This window comes from Neodiprion virginianus, chromosome 2 (assembly GCF_021901495.1).
Source record: "Neodiprion virginianus isolate iyNeoVirg1 chromosome 2, iyNeoVirg1.1, whole genome shotgun sequence".
Taxonomy (NCBI): domain Eukaryota; kingdom Metazoa; phylum Arthropoda; class Insecta; order Hymenoptera; family Diprionidae; genus Neodiprion; species Neodiprion virginianus.
Genome location: NC_060878.1, coordinates 13068590 through 13083034, shown reverse-complemented (window position 1 = coordinate 13083034; position 14445 = coordinate 13068590). Strand labels below are relative to the sequence as shown.

Sequence of the window (14445 nt, the reverse complement as noted above, 5' to 3'; positions counted from 1 at the left end):
AATACCTGTTATGATAAACAGATTTCAGCCATTTGTATATTTTCTGATCAGCTTGATATCCCGATTAAGCCTATCCAAAAAATGTTCACATGAAAGCTTGTGAACGAATTTTGCAAACGAATTTTTTTTCAGTAATAACTTGAGAAATTTTTTTTTCTTACCTGAAATCGTAACAAAATAAAAACAAACTCGTAGAATTTATAAACAGCATGGAATTTTACCGATAACTGTATGAATTTGGCCTTTTTTTTTTTGCTAGTATGGTAATTTTTCCCAAGTCCTGAGTTATTTTCATATCTGCAGACGTCATCAGATTGCGAAATTCTAAATGTAGGCATAAAATTTGTATAATAGGTCACTTACGTAAATTTTTGCGCCGAAAGTACATTCGAATGCGTGAAAAGAAAGACTTAAATTTGCCATCAATCAATTCTCCAAACCAATTGATTGTGTCAAATATCCGAAAGGTCAAATTTGAAACAATCTTTGGTGCAGATTCTTTCGACTCTTGCTTGAATCGTATAAAATTCAAAAAATTGGGAATGCGTCAGGGAAATGATACATTCTATTTCAGATTTGTGTGCGTCAATTTTGATTCCCGTGAGGTATAAATAAACGCAAGTCTACAAATTCTCGGTAGTTAGTTCTGATGGGTTCATAAATTATGCTCAGTTCTTTAAACATTCGGAGATTAATCATCTTCATAGCTAGCCGTATGGATTATTTATCAGGTTTTTAGATCGTTTACGTATTCAGCAAATCTTTAATCCAACAAAATTTTGCCAATACATTAACACAAATGCCCACAGTAATTAATAATTAAACAGTTCAATGACATATTCGTTGTATTCGTTGTGCGTACGCGTTACGCAAGTGATGGTCGTTGCCTATAAATATTGAGCAAGTTTCTTTCCGATCGCACCGAGGGGAATACGTCAGCTAAAATCACGTACATTGCGTGAATATCATACGAATTGGTAGAACAAATAGATAAGTTTATTTTTGATTGCAATGTGTAACGTTTCAGCAAACTTGTACAGTGTTTAAAAAGCTATCTGATTCGCAAACTCAAACCGAAAACTTAAAACTGGGTAAAAATTCTTCAACTACAATTAATGATGTGACTTTTGACAAATCGTGTAACTTTACTTTTCTTGTACTCGTGCAAGTTTCCAATCAACAAAATTAAGTTTAACAAACGGCCAACTGAGTCACGATCGCAGCTCTCGTGATTGATTTTTAGTACTTCATTCTCAATCACTAGAGTCAAGCCAGATTTCAATCATTATAAACGTTTCTTTTTCTTAGTAAGACTTATGCATATGCATATGGTTTTGTAATACATGACACATATATTTTCCGTGCAAAATTGGTACCTTGACTGTATAAATTTCATCCGCACATTAAATTTTCAACTCACAAAAAGGCGTATCATTACGTGGCCTGGGTTTTGGTTTTGAAACAAACCAAGCGGCTTTAGACCCCTTGTACTTCCCGTTCTCACGCTGTAGATTCCAAGTTCATACAGAAAAAAAAGATATCCAATTCGAATTTGGAACTACATATTCGGATTTGTGATTAACGATTTTAAAGCCCTAAGATACCATATTATATGAAAATATCACGGTTTTTGTTTCATTTTGAATCACTACAATTGATCCTCCATTATAAATTTTGAAAGTGTGACCTTGGCGTCGTTATCAGTAACCCAAAAATATTCCGCCTACCAATTTCTACCAAAATCGAAAATTTTTGAAATTTTTTGTCACCATATTGGATCGCTATTTTGGATTTCGCGATCTGACTTTAGATTCATGATCAGCCATCGAGAAAATCTCACCGCACCAATTTTTATTAAAATCCATCAATCCATTCTCAAAATATAAATTATTTTTATTTGATTTTTTGGAATTTTGTTATTTAAATAATAGAAGAAGTACGGAACCAATCAAAGCCTTTTGGCAAAATCTAATCGTTTTTAAGTTTGGAAAAGCTGCGTCGATTGACACCAAGATCATTGAAATTCGGCATCTCGTTCTCGACATATCATCGGACAAAAAAATTCATCACATACGTACATAGGTACATACAGATGACCATCTGAAAATGATTGGAGGTAATTCTCTACATTTCGAAACGTCGAGTTTTAGTGAAAACTCAAGTTTTCATTAAGCATAAACGGAAATATGGATATAAATCGTTGCCATCTATGATCAACTCAAGGACGTAATAACAATACACGGTTCACCTTGTGAACCCACGTGTTCATCTGCATTGGTGAATATTTCCCAATCATATCATACATAGTATTAAAGTTCGATACCAAAGTTTGGATTTCGGATGTTCAGAAAGTGACGTCACCCAAAATTTTTATTTCCATAGACGTCATCGATCTATAGTAATCGTCGACGACGAAAATCAGCTAGCCGAATTTCTCAGTCTGGAAACAACCGCGCAGTAGAGCGGACGTAGGAGAATCGCGCTCCGCAGATTTCGAGTACCGGGTTCTCTACCTCCTGGATCCTGCGCTCCGGGTCCGCTTCCTGGTACAACTCGAGTTCTAGGACAAGCGCTCCGTAGTTTCTACGCTCCAGGCCCGCTACCTGGTGAAACTCGACTTTCAGGACAAGCGCTCCGTAGTTTTTATGCTCCAGGTCCAGCACCTGGTGAAACTCGACTTCAGGGACAAGCGGTTCGTACTTCCTGCGCTCCGGGTCCGCTAACTGGTGAAATTTAACTTCCAGGACAAGCGTTTCGTGGTTCCTGCGGAGCAGATACGCTACGTGGTGAAACTCGACTTCCAGAACAAGCGCTCCGTAGTTCTGGCTGTTCAGGTCCTTGACCTGGTGACTTTGGACCTTCAGGACTAATTTTCCGTAGTTCTGGCTGTCCAGGTTCTTGACCTGGTGACTTTTGACCAAGCGCTGCGTAGTTTCTGCGCTTCAGGTCCGCTTCATGATGAAACTCGACTTCCAGGACAAGCGCTCCGTGGTTCCTGCTCTCCAGGTCCGCTAACTGGTGAAACTCGACTGCCAGGACGAGCGCTCCGTAGTTCTGGCTGTCCAGGTCTTTGACCTGATGACTTTTGACCTTCCGGACTAATTTTCAAGATTACAAATTTGATTATTGAAAACGTCATGTTTTGTACTATCAAACCAATATGCATGCTTCAGATATCATTTTGAATCGGAAAAAAAACCGAACGACCACGATCAACAAATTGCAATTGGTGAGTGGCTGGCATTGTATACATAGGAATACATGACAATAACGTCGTTCAATTAGAGCCAAAATTGCTGTGCGTAGTGTTTAAAATCTTTCAGCACTTAGCTGATTGTTCTGTGGTGTTTTTTGACGAAATTTATTATCATAAAATCACAATACGTTAGACTTATATGCATGTGTAAACGTGATTTGTAGCATTATATGGAAAAAATCTTACGGACAGATTCGGTTTGCGTCACATGCACAAAGGCATTGTTCATTTGGTATACCGTGAAGCCTACAACTATGTCACCTGGTAAAACACGAGTAAGGGAGCGCACGAGCACAAAAACCGCTTACCCCGCTTAAATCCTTAGCGAGCGAGTGTTTTAAAACTAGTAAAATTTTATAGCAGTTGCACCGCTGATCTCAATAATTTTTTCCGCACACCTCCAACAGAATTCACGACCGATGACTTTTTTAGAAGATTTCAGAGACATCAAATTTCACGGTTCTCATGCAACATAAGAATTCATTCTACTTCACATGCGACTTCGCAAGAGCTTTCCCGAGACTTTGACGATTTTTGAGGGACATTTAACAAATACATGCGTTTTTTTTGAAGATTTTGATTTCGCCTCCCGCATACGTAACCCTTTCCTCGTTTACGTTGTCGCTGCTAAAATAATATCTAAAACCCCCCCCCCCCCCCCAACATGGACAACTTTTACTGTGTTCATTAAACAGGGTCAATTATGAAGTAAATTCCTAGCAACGAGAAATGGTGTAAGGATATATTCCGCGTGTGTTCATTGTATACTTTCAATTGTTTCTCGGTACGGACTTTCGGTATTGTGAAAAGAACTGCATCATCTGCACATTCGAGGTTACGTACATCGTCATCTCTTATACGATCTGCGGTTCATGCAGTGATTCTCATAGTACTGTGAAACCGTACCAAAAAGTAATTGTGGATGAAATATTTGCACAGGCGTAATGCATCCGACGCTTTCTCACCGTTAAAACTTGGTATATTCAATCCAATGATATTTTTAACAGGCGCGTTTGTAAGTGATCAAGTACTGAAAATGCATAACTTGATTACAACGTATTTTGCACTTTGTGATAAAATGACAAAAATTAGTATAATATTTGATGAGAAATTAATAAATTCAAGCTAACGAAGAATCGGAGGTAGCCCGGCTAGTCAGATTCGCTATGAGATATTGGTGAGAGTTCATAATGCAGATTTTAAAAACGTCACGATACTTCAAAAGATTTTACAAAGGGCATCACAGGACTTAAAAGATCTTGCGAGATTTGAGAATATTTTGTAAGACATCAAGGTAGTTACGTCTCGTGAAAAATAACAGTGAATTTGACTAATATTTATTTAGCGTGCACTGTGTAAAAAATGATTTCAAAATTTTTTTATATCCAATAGAAAACCCCTGCAGTCAATTCACGTAGAGAACCGACATGTGTTCAGAAGTTTTCCAAAGGTTCTTGAATCATCTGATACAATAAAAAGTTCTAAATTAAAAAGTTCTTTCCGAGATAGCTGCATCAGACGGTTACTGCCATACTACAAATTATCCCATTGCCGGAGCTCGGGAGAACGACATCGGGACTTGTCCGCGCGTTGTTTCTGACAATGAGAGCAGATAGATGAGAGGTGAAAACGGTAAAAAGCGAAACAAGCGAATTCGAATCGAGTGCTTGACATGATGCTCGCGAATCGGGACTCATCGGCTGAACTCGGAGGGCTTCGGGATTGCGAACACGGCGAGCGTCGCAGCAGGAGGAATTTCGTGAGCAATTCGGCGAGCGATGGGTGTTAAAAAACCAAGATGTCGGCCGACGGCGGCGGGCAAGTGTCGTGGTCATGTGCCGCTGAGACCCGTTGACCTGATAGGTGTTATTACCCGCGCTGTCAGAAAGCAAACGCGGCGAAACAATGCGTTCGGCGACGGTGACATGAGCCGGTTTTGTTGTTTTCGAAAACTGTTGTGTCGGCGGAACTCGCTCGGCGGCCAATATCGACGGCGGCTGCTCACGTCGTCGCCCTGGAGCTTGTTGTCAGAGTGAAGTTAGTCGGAACGGGCGATCTCATTGCACCCACGCCGAAACATCAAGTCTTCCCTTCGCTTCTTCTCTTATCCTCCTCCTCGTCTCCCTCCCCCCTGCTGCTACTGCTGCTACTGCTGCTGCTACCGCGGCCTGATATTCAATCACCGGAAGACGTTATCAATGGTGAGTGAGTTGATCGTTCCTTCGCTCGTTCCTACTTCGACCCCTGACGCGGCTGAACCGGGACACGTAATAAACTCATAGCCTGCAGCTTGCCGCTTATACTCTCTCGATTATTTACCTCAATGCGCGTCACGCGGCTATCGTTTTTACATGCATTTGTGTCTGTTTATTATCGTGTATGTAATATACATTCATGCAACTTTTCGTTCGGTGTAGACGTCGTTGTTGCTCTTGTTGATGGTCGTCGTTACTTGTTAATAGGTTTGAGTAGAGCTATTGGCATAAACCCATGAAATATTCGCCGATCTCTCTCTCTCTGTCAAAAATTTATTCCTTATTCGCTTTGCTTCGACCCCGACGGCGGGGCTTCAGCAGTGTTTCATGTTTATTATTGCCTTCGTTTCATCTTTTTGTGTCGTCTAAGTTCACCGTCGGCAAGGTAGAAATCGTCGACGGTGATTCACTAGTTTCTTTTTTTTTTACCTTGTATACCGGAATTATCGCAGCTTCATATATGTACATATAATAATTGAATACTCATTTCAATTAATCGAATCGGTCAAATGTCTGACAAACTATGATAGATTTACTGAAAAATGTGTCCGACAAAAGTTGTGTAATGGATTTTACGGGGGACACAAAATCAGTTGTACGGTTCCGTAAAATTGAAGCGAGAACAATTTTTGAATGTAACGGTCATCGTGACGAATTTAGATGTTTTTCAATTTTGTCATTCCGATGGATTAACAGCCCTCCAAATATCCTTGGAAACTGAACCCTGATATCCAAAACATGGCTATATTGATGGTTTCGAAGAAGAGAAATTGTGAAGGGGGCTCATTTGATTTTTTTTTTTTCGAAAAGTTATTGCAATGTCAAAATTTTAATCTAAAACATAAAAATGGCCATGTATTGACATTCAAGTTCCGTTTCCTCTGATCATTGCAGCATTGCAACTCTACTGGAAATCGTTGGAGTGACAAAATTCGAAAATGCGTGAATTCGCCACGAAAACAGTTACACGTTTCTCCCACAAACAACGTGTTGCCGTTTTGTCTTCTACTTCAAAACCGCATAACTTTCGCTTGGAAACATTTTCTAATAAAACCACATGAGTTATGAAGATATCTAACAACTAGTTAGAAGACAAACAGCGGGAGTGGAGTTGGCTGTTTTGAGCACAGAGCAGATGGCGAAAATTACAGCTATGGAAATTAATGTGGTAAATTATACGCGACAAAATTGCAATTATAATTATCATCTATACGTCCAGTTTTCCGACATTTCTGCAGATAATATCAATTGCCACCGAACAAGCGACCAACGATCTGTCATAATTTTAATTCATTTACATCCGTCGAAGAGATTATTTCAGCTTGGTTAATATCATTCGACGTTCGACGTCAAATTTTCACGTCGAAACATAAATAACTAAGAGATTTAGGAATATCTACGCTATATTCATCGTGAGTTTTTTAATACGTCTTCTTGAGTTTTCAGAATTGACCCAGATGAGGTTAGATAAACTTTAATTGTTTAAAAAAAAAAGAGAAATCACCAAGTGATTCATATAAAGTTTCTTCTCTATTTTTTTAATATCTTAAATCAATAAATATCGTGAATAATTTAGATACATTATGTATCTCTTAAAGATTGATCGTATAATATTGCTGCAAGTTTCCTTTGTGTTGTTCTTCAAGTGCCTTATCCTTATAAGGCGTTGCATGCAACTGCGGCAAGAAACTTGTTTACCTTGGTAAGACCGTTGCAGTTTAGTATAGAATTCACAGTCAGAACGAAAGAATTGTGCAGTAATGGAAGGGAACTGGACGAAAAAATTATTAAACAAAACATTGTACTTTATGAAATTAATTTACTTATAAAAACCGTGTCACGACACCGACATTTTTGCAATTTCGTCACCGAGTGCCGTTTCATATTTTGTATCATATAATTGATCAAAAAATGTCGGGCAGTTTTCGAAATGACTCGACGGCGTCTTACGTAATTTATAGAACTAGACCAACCGGGTAAATGACTTTTGCCTAGCGCTCGTTGATCATCTGAATCTTGAACTCGAATAAAAACTTGCTTCTCATCGACCACATAAAGAGTAATTAAATTCAATGTAAAAATAACAAAATTAATTTTAGGGTTGTTATAGTAGATGCAAGTAGACCGTAAAAAGTTTTATTAACTAATTGTAAATAAATGAACTTGACTTTGTTTCCTATGAATATACATTAAAGTCGATTCTGTACAGAAATAGGTTTGCCAATAAATGAATTCAACGTTCGTTAATTAATGCAAATAGGTTCATAAAAATGTTAATTGATTATAATTCGGGTTCATTGATTGTGACTATCTAGGTACAACAACGGTAATTTTTGCTAAATTAACTTAACACGGCGAGAGAAACATTTTCGCAACACCAACACAAATGTAGTTTCACGTCATATCAATAATAGTTGTTTTGGTCACGTTTTTCTGAAATCGAACAACACAACTTTCTCGAATAAAATTAACACTTTTCATGCGATTCTTGATCGCGCTGTTTGATCGCTATATTTGATCAAGAAGTAAACACAGGTCGACGGCGTTCTACGAAAGATCTTTCTATTACGATCACGTATTTCTATAAACAAAAAGGAACTTTCCTGTCTCGATGCTCGATCGCCATATTCGGTAAAGTCAAAAAATGCCGAGAGTGTGTATCTTCGGATAAAATATGAGAACTACAAGTCGTGCGAAGTTATAGCGTTAAGGAAGAAGAAACTAGGAGGAGAACAGAGTACGTAAACTGGTTGTAATATGCGGTTGAGCAGATGAAGCAGCTGCAACAACGCCATGACGCTGCCGGATCGGCGAAGGTTCACGCAAATGCAACGCGCGTCAAGTCAAGGTCGAGGAAGTGTTGCAGGCCTCAAAGGCGACTGAACCGTTCCCAAGGTACTCTTCTCATCCCGAAGCTCCATTCTAAACTCCCATTTCCCCCCCTTCTCCCCATGCTTGCATATTTCATCCGTTATGACGTATAATATATAATTAATATGAATATATCTGGAATGCTAATTACTAACCCATTATACATATATATATACGGCAATATACCTATAGTTATATTTAACCCACGCGTTTATAATATTACATATTATTCTTATACACGTTCACATTATTTTCTATATATGTTTTTTACGTACACGGGGTAGTCCGAATGAACTTGAACAAGGTCTGACCTCCCTCCCCCGAATTGATCGTCGATTTATTTCCTAATTCTACTCCAGCAGATATAAATTTTCTAATTTTTACAATTTTTTTTCACCTCCCCCTTAGGAGCAGGTATTTAAGACCCATTTTCCATAACTCGAAAACTGTGAATTTTCGAAGAAAAGTTGTAACGGATATGGAAATTGTTTTTTTTTCTGAATTGGTCGAAAATGATTTTTTCAGATATTTTTTAAAATCAAAGTCGTCGTTTTCAACGAAAAATGCACAAAATTTGTTTTGACTCAAGCACTGCGTTCTCGAAAAATTTTATACTTTTTCTGAATTATCTTTAACTGAAAAGAAAACTTTCTTACTTCGACCCAAAATGGGCCCGGACGTCGTTTTGAAGCTACGCTTCTCTTTGCAGATCAATGTGCATGTTATGACATGAAAAGTGGCTTGAAGAAAAGTTATAGCGAAATGTTAAAATACTCGATTTTCAACATTTAGCGTAACTTTTCTTTGACTTTTGTGCGTTTTTCGTTTAAAACGATAACTTACGATTTCCAGATAATTCTGAATAAATTGGTTTCGACCAATTCAGAAAAAAAAACACAACTTTTCACCCTTCGCAACTTTTTTTCCAAATTCACAGTTCTCGAGTTAAGGAGGATAATATTGTATTTGGTGGAGTAGAAGTAGGAAATAAATTGACGACCAATTCGATGGGGGTCGGGGTCAAACTTTGTCCACGTTCATTTGGACTACCACCGGTTATATGCATATTCTACATTTATCTACAATAAACTTCATACTCGCATGTTGGAACTATACATAATTAATATTACATTAACATTACTGCACAGGTTTTAGGCATATTATACATTATAAGCTTCCTTGTTTGATCATCATTTCATTCAACCTCGTACATGCATTGCTCGTGACAGCTATTCACCATCTATAACATACATATAATTAATAATATATTTTAATAAGACCAATAATTACGTACACGCTCTTTTCTCTCAGCGTGCAAAAGAATGAATACTCTCTAATATATTTTTTTTTTTTGTATGTACACTGTACAATAAGCAAACCGATAAATATTGTTAGTTTTGAAACGAATTCGCGTCAACAACTGTGAGATGAAAGAGAAGAAGAGAGATAAAGACGAAGCATCTCGTGTGTTGGAAATGAGGAATTATGGGTTTTTTGGTAGAGAATAAGTCTTTCTTTTTGAAATATCGAAAGCGTTTGGACAGAATTTAAAAAAAGGAAACGTTAAAAAGTATCACTATATATTAGAGTGTTTCAAAAAAATCGACAATTTTTTTTTTTTCGAAGAACATTGAAAAATCTTCCGAGTGTCCCTCAAAAATGACCTCGGTAAAATATGAGCTCTTGATATTGATATTTAGAGGTGGCGATTCCCAATTTTCTATTTCTCATTTAAATAACATGGGAAAAAATTTTTTTAAATCATATGCTATTTTTTTTTCACGTGACATTCCACAAATCACACAATATCCTGAAAATATTGTAGTACGTGTAACTGTACATGATTTGAAATATTCGAAATAAATTGTTCAGTATAAAAGTATTTTAGATTCCAAGTTCAATGTAAAGTATAAACACTTAACATCATAATATTACTGCAATATGTACGTAATGTTTTGATCGCGAATCAAAAAAAAAAAAACCGCTTAAACGCTGCTGCAATATTTCTATATTGCTTCGAGTGCACGCATTAATCAGCAATATTCTTGAAACGTTGCAAGTTGAATGATCACAATATGTAAATATTGCATCAATGGTTCTGTAATATTGAGTATTTTTCTGGATATGAGAAATCATTCGTAGCATATTGTTTACCCATTGAAGCTCCAATGCTTTATGGCATTAGCCTGAAGGCGTACAGACAAACAGAATCTGACATGAGCATGAAGTTAGGAACGTTACTGTAACGATGCATGTTTAGGAAAAATTGTTACTTCGCACCTTTAGGAATGTGTGAAAAGTAAACCTTGATAAACAAAACGTGCTCTTATTTTGAAAAACCAACTCGTTGAACGAATTCATTTTAAAATTACGCATTTATGATTTTTTCACCTAATGTTTCGTTACGTTAACGTTAATAACTTTAGCCTCATAGCTTAACGGTATTGTCAAGTATCTGGCATATGGATATGGGTCAGCACTGCACTCGTAATATTGATTTCCTTTGAGGAAAAATATCGCATGGAAAGGCTAGCTCAGCTGAATCCACGAATACACTGCTTATAGGTATATATATATGGTATGTCACGTGCGATACGATACGAGGTGCGAAATTAAAGACGCATTGCTGCTGTAGTACCTAGCTTATAGCGATAATCGCTTGGTCAAAGAATTATAGAAACAACGAATTATCATATCTGTCATGAAAATTGCACAAAATTTATAAATTTTGTGATATCCGAGGGTTTTACTAATTGGACAGTAATTAGTTGACATCAGCGATGAAAAATTTGTTTAGGTGTCACAAAAAGAGATTTTTCTGATCAAATGCAGCTCGGCTAAACTTAAATTGCTTCTTTGAATGCATTATACGTTTCATCAATTTTGTGCTCCATGTTTGTTTACGTCTGACAAATCGAAATAAAGTTTTTAATGAATGTTATTTTAACACCTTTTTTAATAATAGCTTTCCTGCAATTGCAGGACTGTTCGTCAAGTCGGCTCAGCTACGTCTAGAATAAATTATAATCAATCAATAAGCTGAACAAGTGCCGCGTCTGACGTCCACAAAATAGGGTTAAGGCAATTACTTATTTACATCGCGAAAACTTTAACGATTTTGCAACAAATTTCTCATAAACCAAAAAAACTGACCCGTAACAAGTTTTAGATCTTTGTTTTTTTTTTTTTTAGTTTAGCAATATTATATGAGGTAAGTTGAAAAGCGTAAAAAAATAATTTCTTAAATTTGAACTTGGGCAGGTTTCACGTTCTTTTCAGTTTCGTTAGTAACAAGCTTTGAATAATTCCTGTGATTTTATTCGAACGATTTTATGATCGAAAATTACCGCCTTATACATTAGGGATTATTGCCTGCTTCTGTAATTCTGCTTATCGTGAATTTGGTGAGAGATAAAATGTCTGAACAGCACGATTGAATGTTTGCATTGTATTTGTTATTCAGTACATCTTGGCGCGCTTATGATACATAATTTTGGTTGGCTATTTTTCAGCTTGGCTGCAGTCTGTCATACCTAAAACAAATCACTATGTTTCAAATAATGAGATAGAATTCTTTAATTTGTCCTTAGAACAATTCAGCTCATTTTAGTAAAACATAAATTGCATGTTCACCGGTATTGAAAAGTTGAAGTTTTCATTCTTTAAGATGTGTTTACAGTTATCGCAAAATTAGCCAGTTCTCATTTCTGAAATACGACGAAAACCTTCTAACTTTTTTCAAATACCCCGAAACATCTTACGAATCGAAACTTGTCAAAGCAGTCAATAAAATTGTGGTTAAATTTCAAAGTAATATTCGACAGATCCTATACAGCCAAAAAATGCCAAAAAAACAACTCATCTGAAATTAAATATTATATCAGAACCGCGACTCATGAAGCGCGAAATAAGCGGAGGAAATAAATTTGAATTCTGCTTCAATTACTAATAAATCTCTAAAAAATAGTAAACCATTTGTTTGCAACGAGTGACACAATTTTGTAAAAATTTTCACCAGTACCGGCAGCAGATATGTTAATGAAAAAAAAAAAAAAATTACGAATCAAATAAACTTCAAACTCTGCATTTTTAGTTCTGAAAATGCAACCGAGGAAACAACCGAAGTCAGATCAAGAGGCCCAAAGCGTCGCCTCCGATGGAGTCAGTAGTGGAGCAGTGAGTCCCGGTGCCGTACCGAATGGAGAAACTTCTAAGCAGTTTCTATCGACTGGAAGAACCGGACGCAGAAATGCACTGCCCGATATCCTGGGGCATCATGCAGACACGGATACAGCCGATCTACCATCTCGGCTGGAGGCACTGACGACGGAAACAAAGCAAGGTAGCAGAATCCACAAATACAATATGGCGGCGCCCTGAGCAATCAGCTGATCGTTTGAGCCTCGATCGTAGCGAAATTGCACGAATACAAAGGGTCAGAGGATTCCGTGCAAATGGTTACAACTTTATTTAGTTTTTCTGAGGTGTGAAGGGGGGGAGAGGGCGGTCATTTCATTAGAATATTATCAGAGTTCTGTTGTTTCTGCATATATTTTCACGGTACCGCTTTATGAAAAACTGGGACAGATTACTGAGAAAAATTAGAGATTTTTAGGGAACAAATACAGTTAAATGTCAGCTTATTATTCATTATCGGCAGATTCTAAAATCCTGTTTATTTCATGTTTTTTTTACAGCCGAGCCGAGCACCAGCAAAGACGGGGCGTCAACTTCAAAGCAATACACCGGGTGACAGCGCACCGTTTTTGGCTAACACGAAGAGAGAAATTTTCTGCAACTGCTTTGTGCTCGTACGGTGAAAAGAGTTTATTGAAAGTGGACTTCGCTATTGAAAAATAAACCCTGGCGAAGTTGGGAATCAGTCAATTGCAGAGATAGTAATTTCGCCCATGAAGTTTTCGGGATTACGGTGAGATTTCAATTATCCGAGAACGTGAGAATGACTATCTTCGTTCTCAGATCGCCAACGAGGCTTCAGTTCCTGTGACGTGAGATAAATATCATGTATTAAATTAGGTTAATATACAGAGGTTAAGTGCAACAAAAAAAAAAATCCACTTGATGCATTTGGCATTTTGTCATAGAATATAATTTGGACAGATTAACTATGAGATTTGTTGGGAATTCGTAAAAATCAATTTTGTAATATTAATAACACCCTTGATTGCCGTCATTTTCTTTCTACTAGTATTAAAAAAATTCTGATGTGCATTTTTTAATAATAGTAGTAATAATTGCAATTGATTTCAAGGTAATAACTATTCGAAAAATATAAATCAGTTGTCTATCTACCTATTTATAATTGAGACAAATATAAAGCACGTGTCAATTACAGATGAAGATTGGCTACCGCACAAAACACGCTAAAAGCGAAAATGCGTGCATTGTAATACACCCACATAGATGTTTATATACATAACTGAATGTATATATTTAAAAACACGTGATTATGTATTACTTCATATATATGGATTATATATGTATGTAAATGTGATCGTAAATAGAGAAAAATTATTTATTTATTTAAATAATATTCCGAAAAAATGGATAAATAGGGAAAACACTGTATTTATTATTTACATAACTTGTCGGCTATTTTTTACTGTAGTTATATTGAAATAAGAACAGACACATATTTCATTCTAATAACAGTTGAAAATGAGATTATTGCGAAACCAGACTGTTGAAGTAGCATTGCTTAAAGTGCTGTTTCGTTGAAAATAGTGTCGAAGTATCACGTTAGGAATAAATAGAAATAAAATGTAATCAAAATATTAACTGTAGACTAAGCTATTTGAATAGTCTAGCACAGTGTCCGGTTTAACCCCACCTTGTAAAATCCCAGTTTTTTGCTAATATAATTGTAAAATAAATTAAAAAATTGTACATAAACCAACTATTGAATTGTACGTGACTTTAAATGTACCGAATTTTATTTAAAAATAACAAATTATCTGATTGTCCCTAAATCCTGTTCGAAATAATCGTTATAAAATTATTCAACAACTAAATTTCACAAATAATTTTGTGTTCCGTGACATG

The 14445-nt window shown here is 36.5% G+C and overlaps 1 protein-coding gene across 2 annotated transcripts; it reads left to right on the top strand.

Moving 5' to 3' along the window:
• The first annotated feature begins 5026 nt into the window (after positions 1–5026).
• Positions 5027–13523, top strand: LOC124298570 (uncharacterized). 2 transcript variants are annotated; one of them, XM_046750748.1, is made up of 4 exons: positions 5027–5457; positions 8283–8406; positions 12476–12724; positions 13080–13523. In XM_046750748.1, the coding sequence occupies exons 1-4, from the start codon at positions 5455–5457 to the stop codon at positions 13133–13135; spliced, it is 432 nt and encodes a 143-aa protein (XP_046606704.1). In that variant the 5' UTR covers positions 5027–5454; the 3' UTR covers positions 13136–13523. The 2 variants fall into 2 exon arrangements, with proteins under 2 accessions (XP_046606704.1, XP_046606703.1); XM_046750747.1 differs by lacking the exon at positions 5027–5457 and adding an exon at positions 6316–6679.
• The last annotated feature ends 922 nt before the right edge of the window (positions 13524–14445 follow it).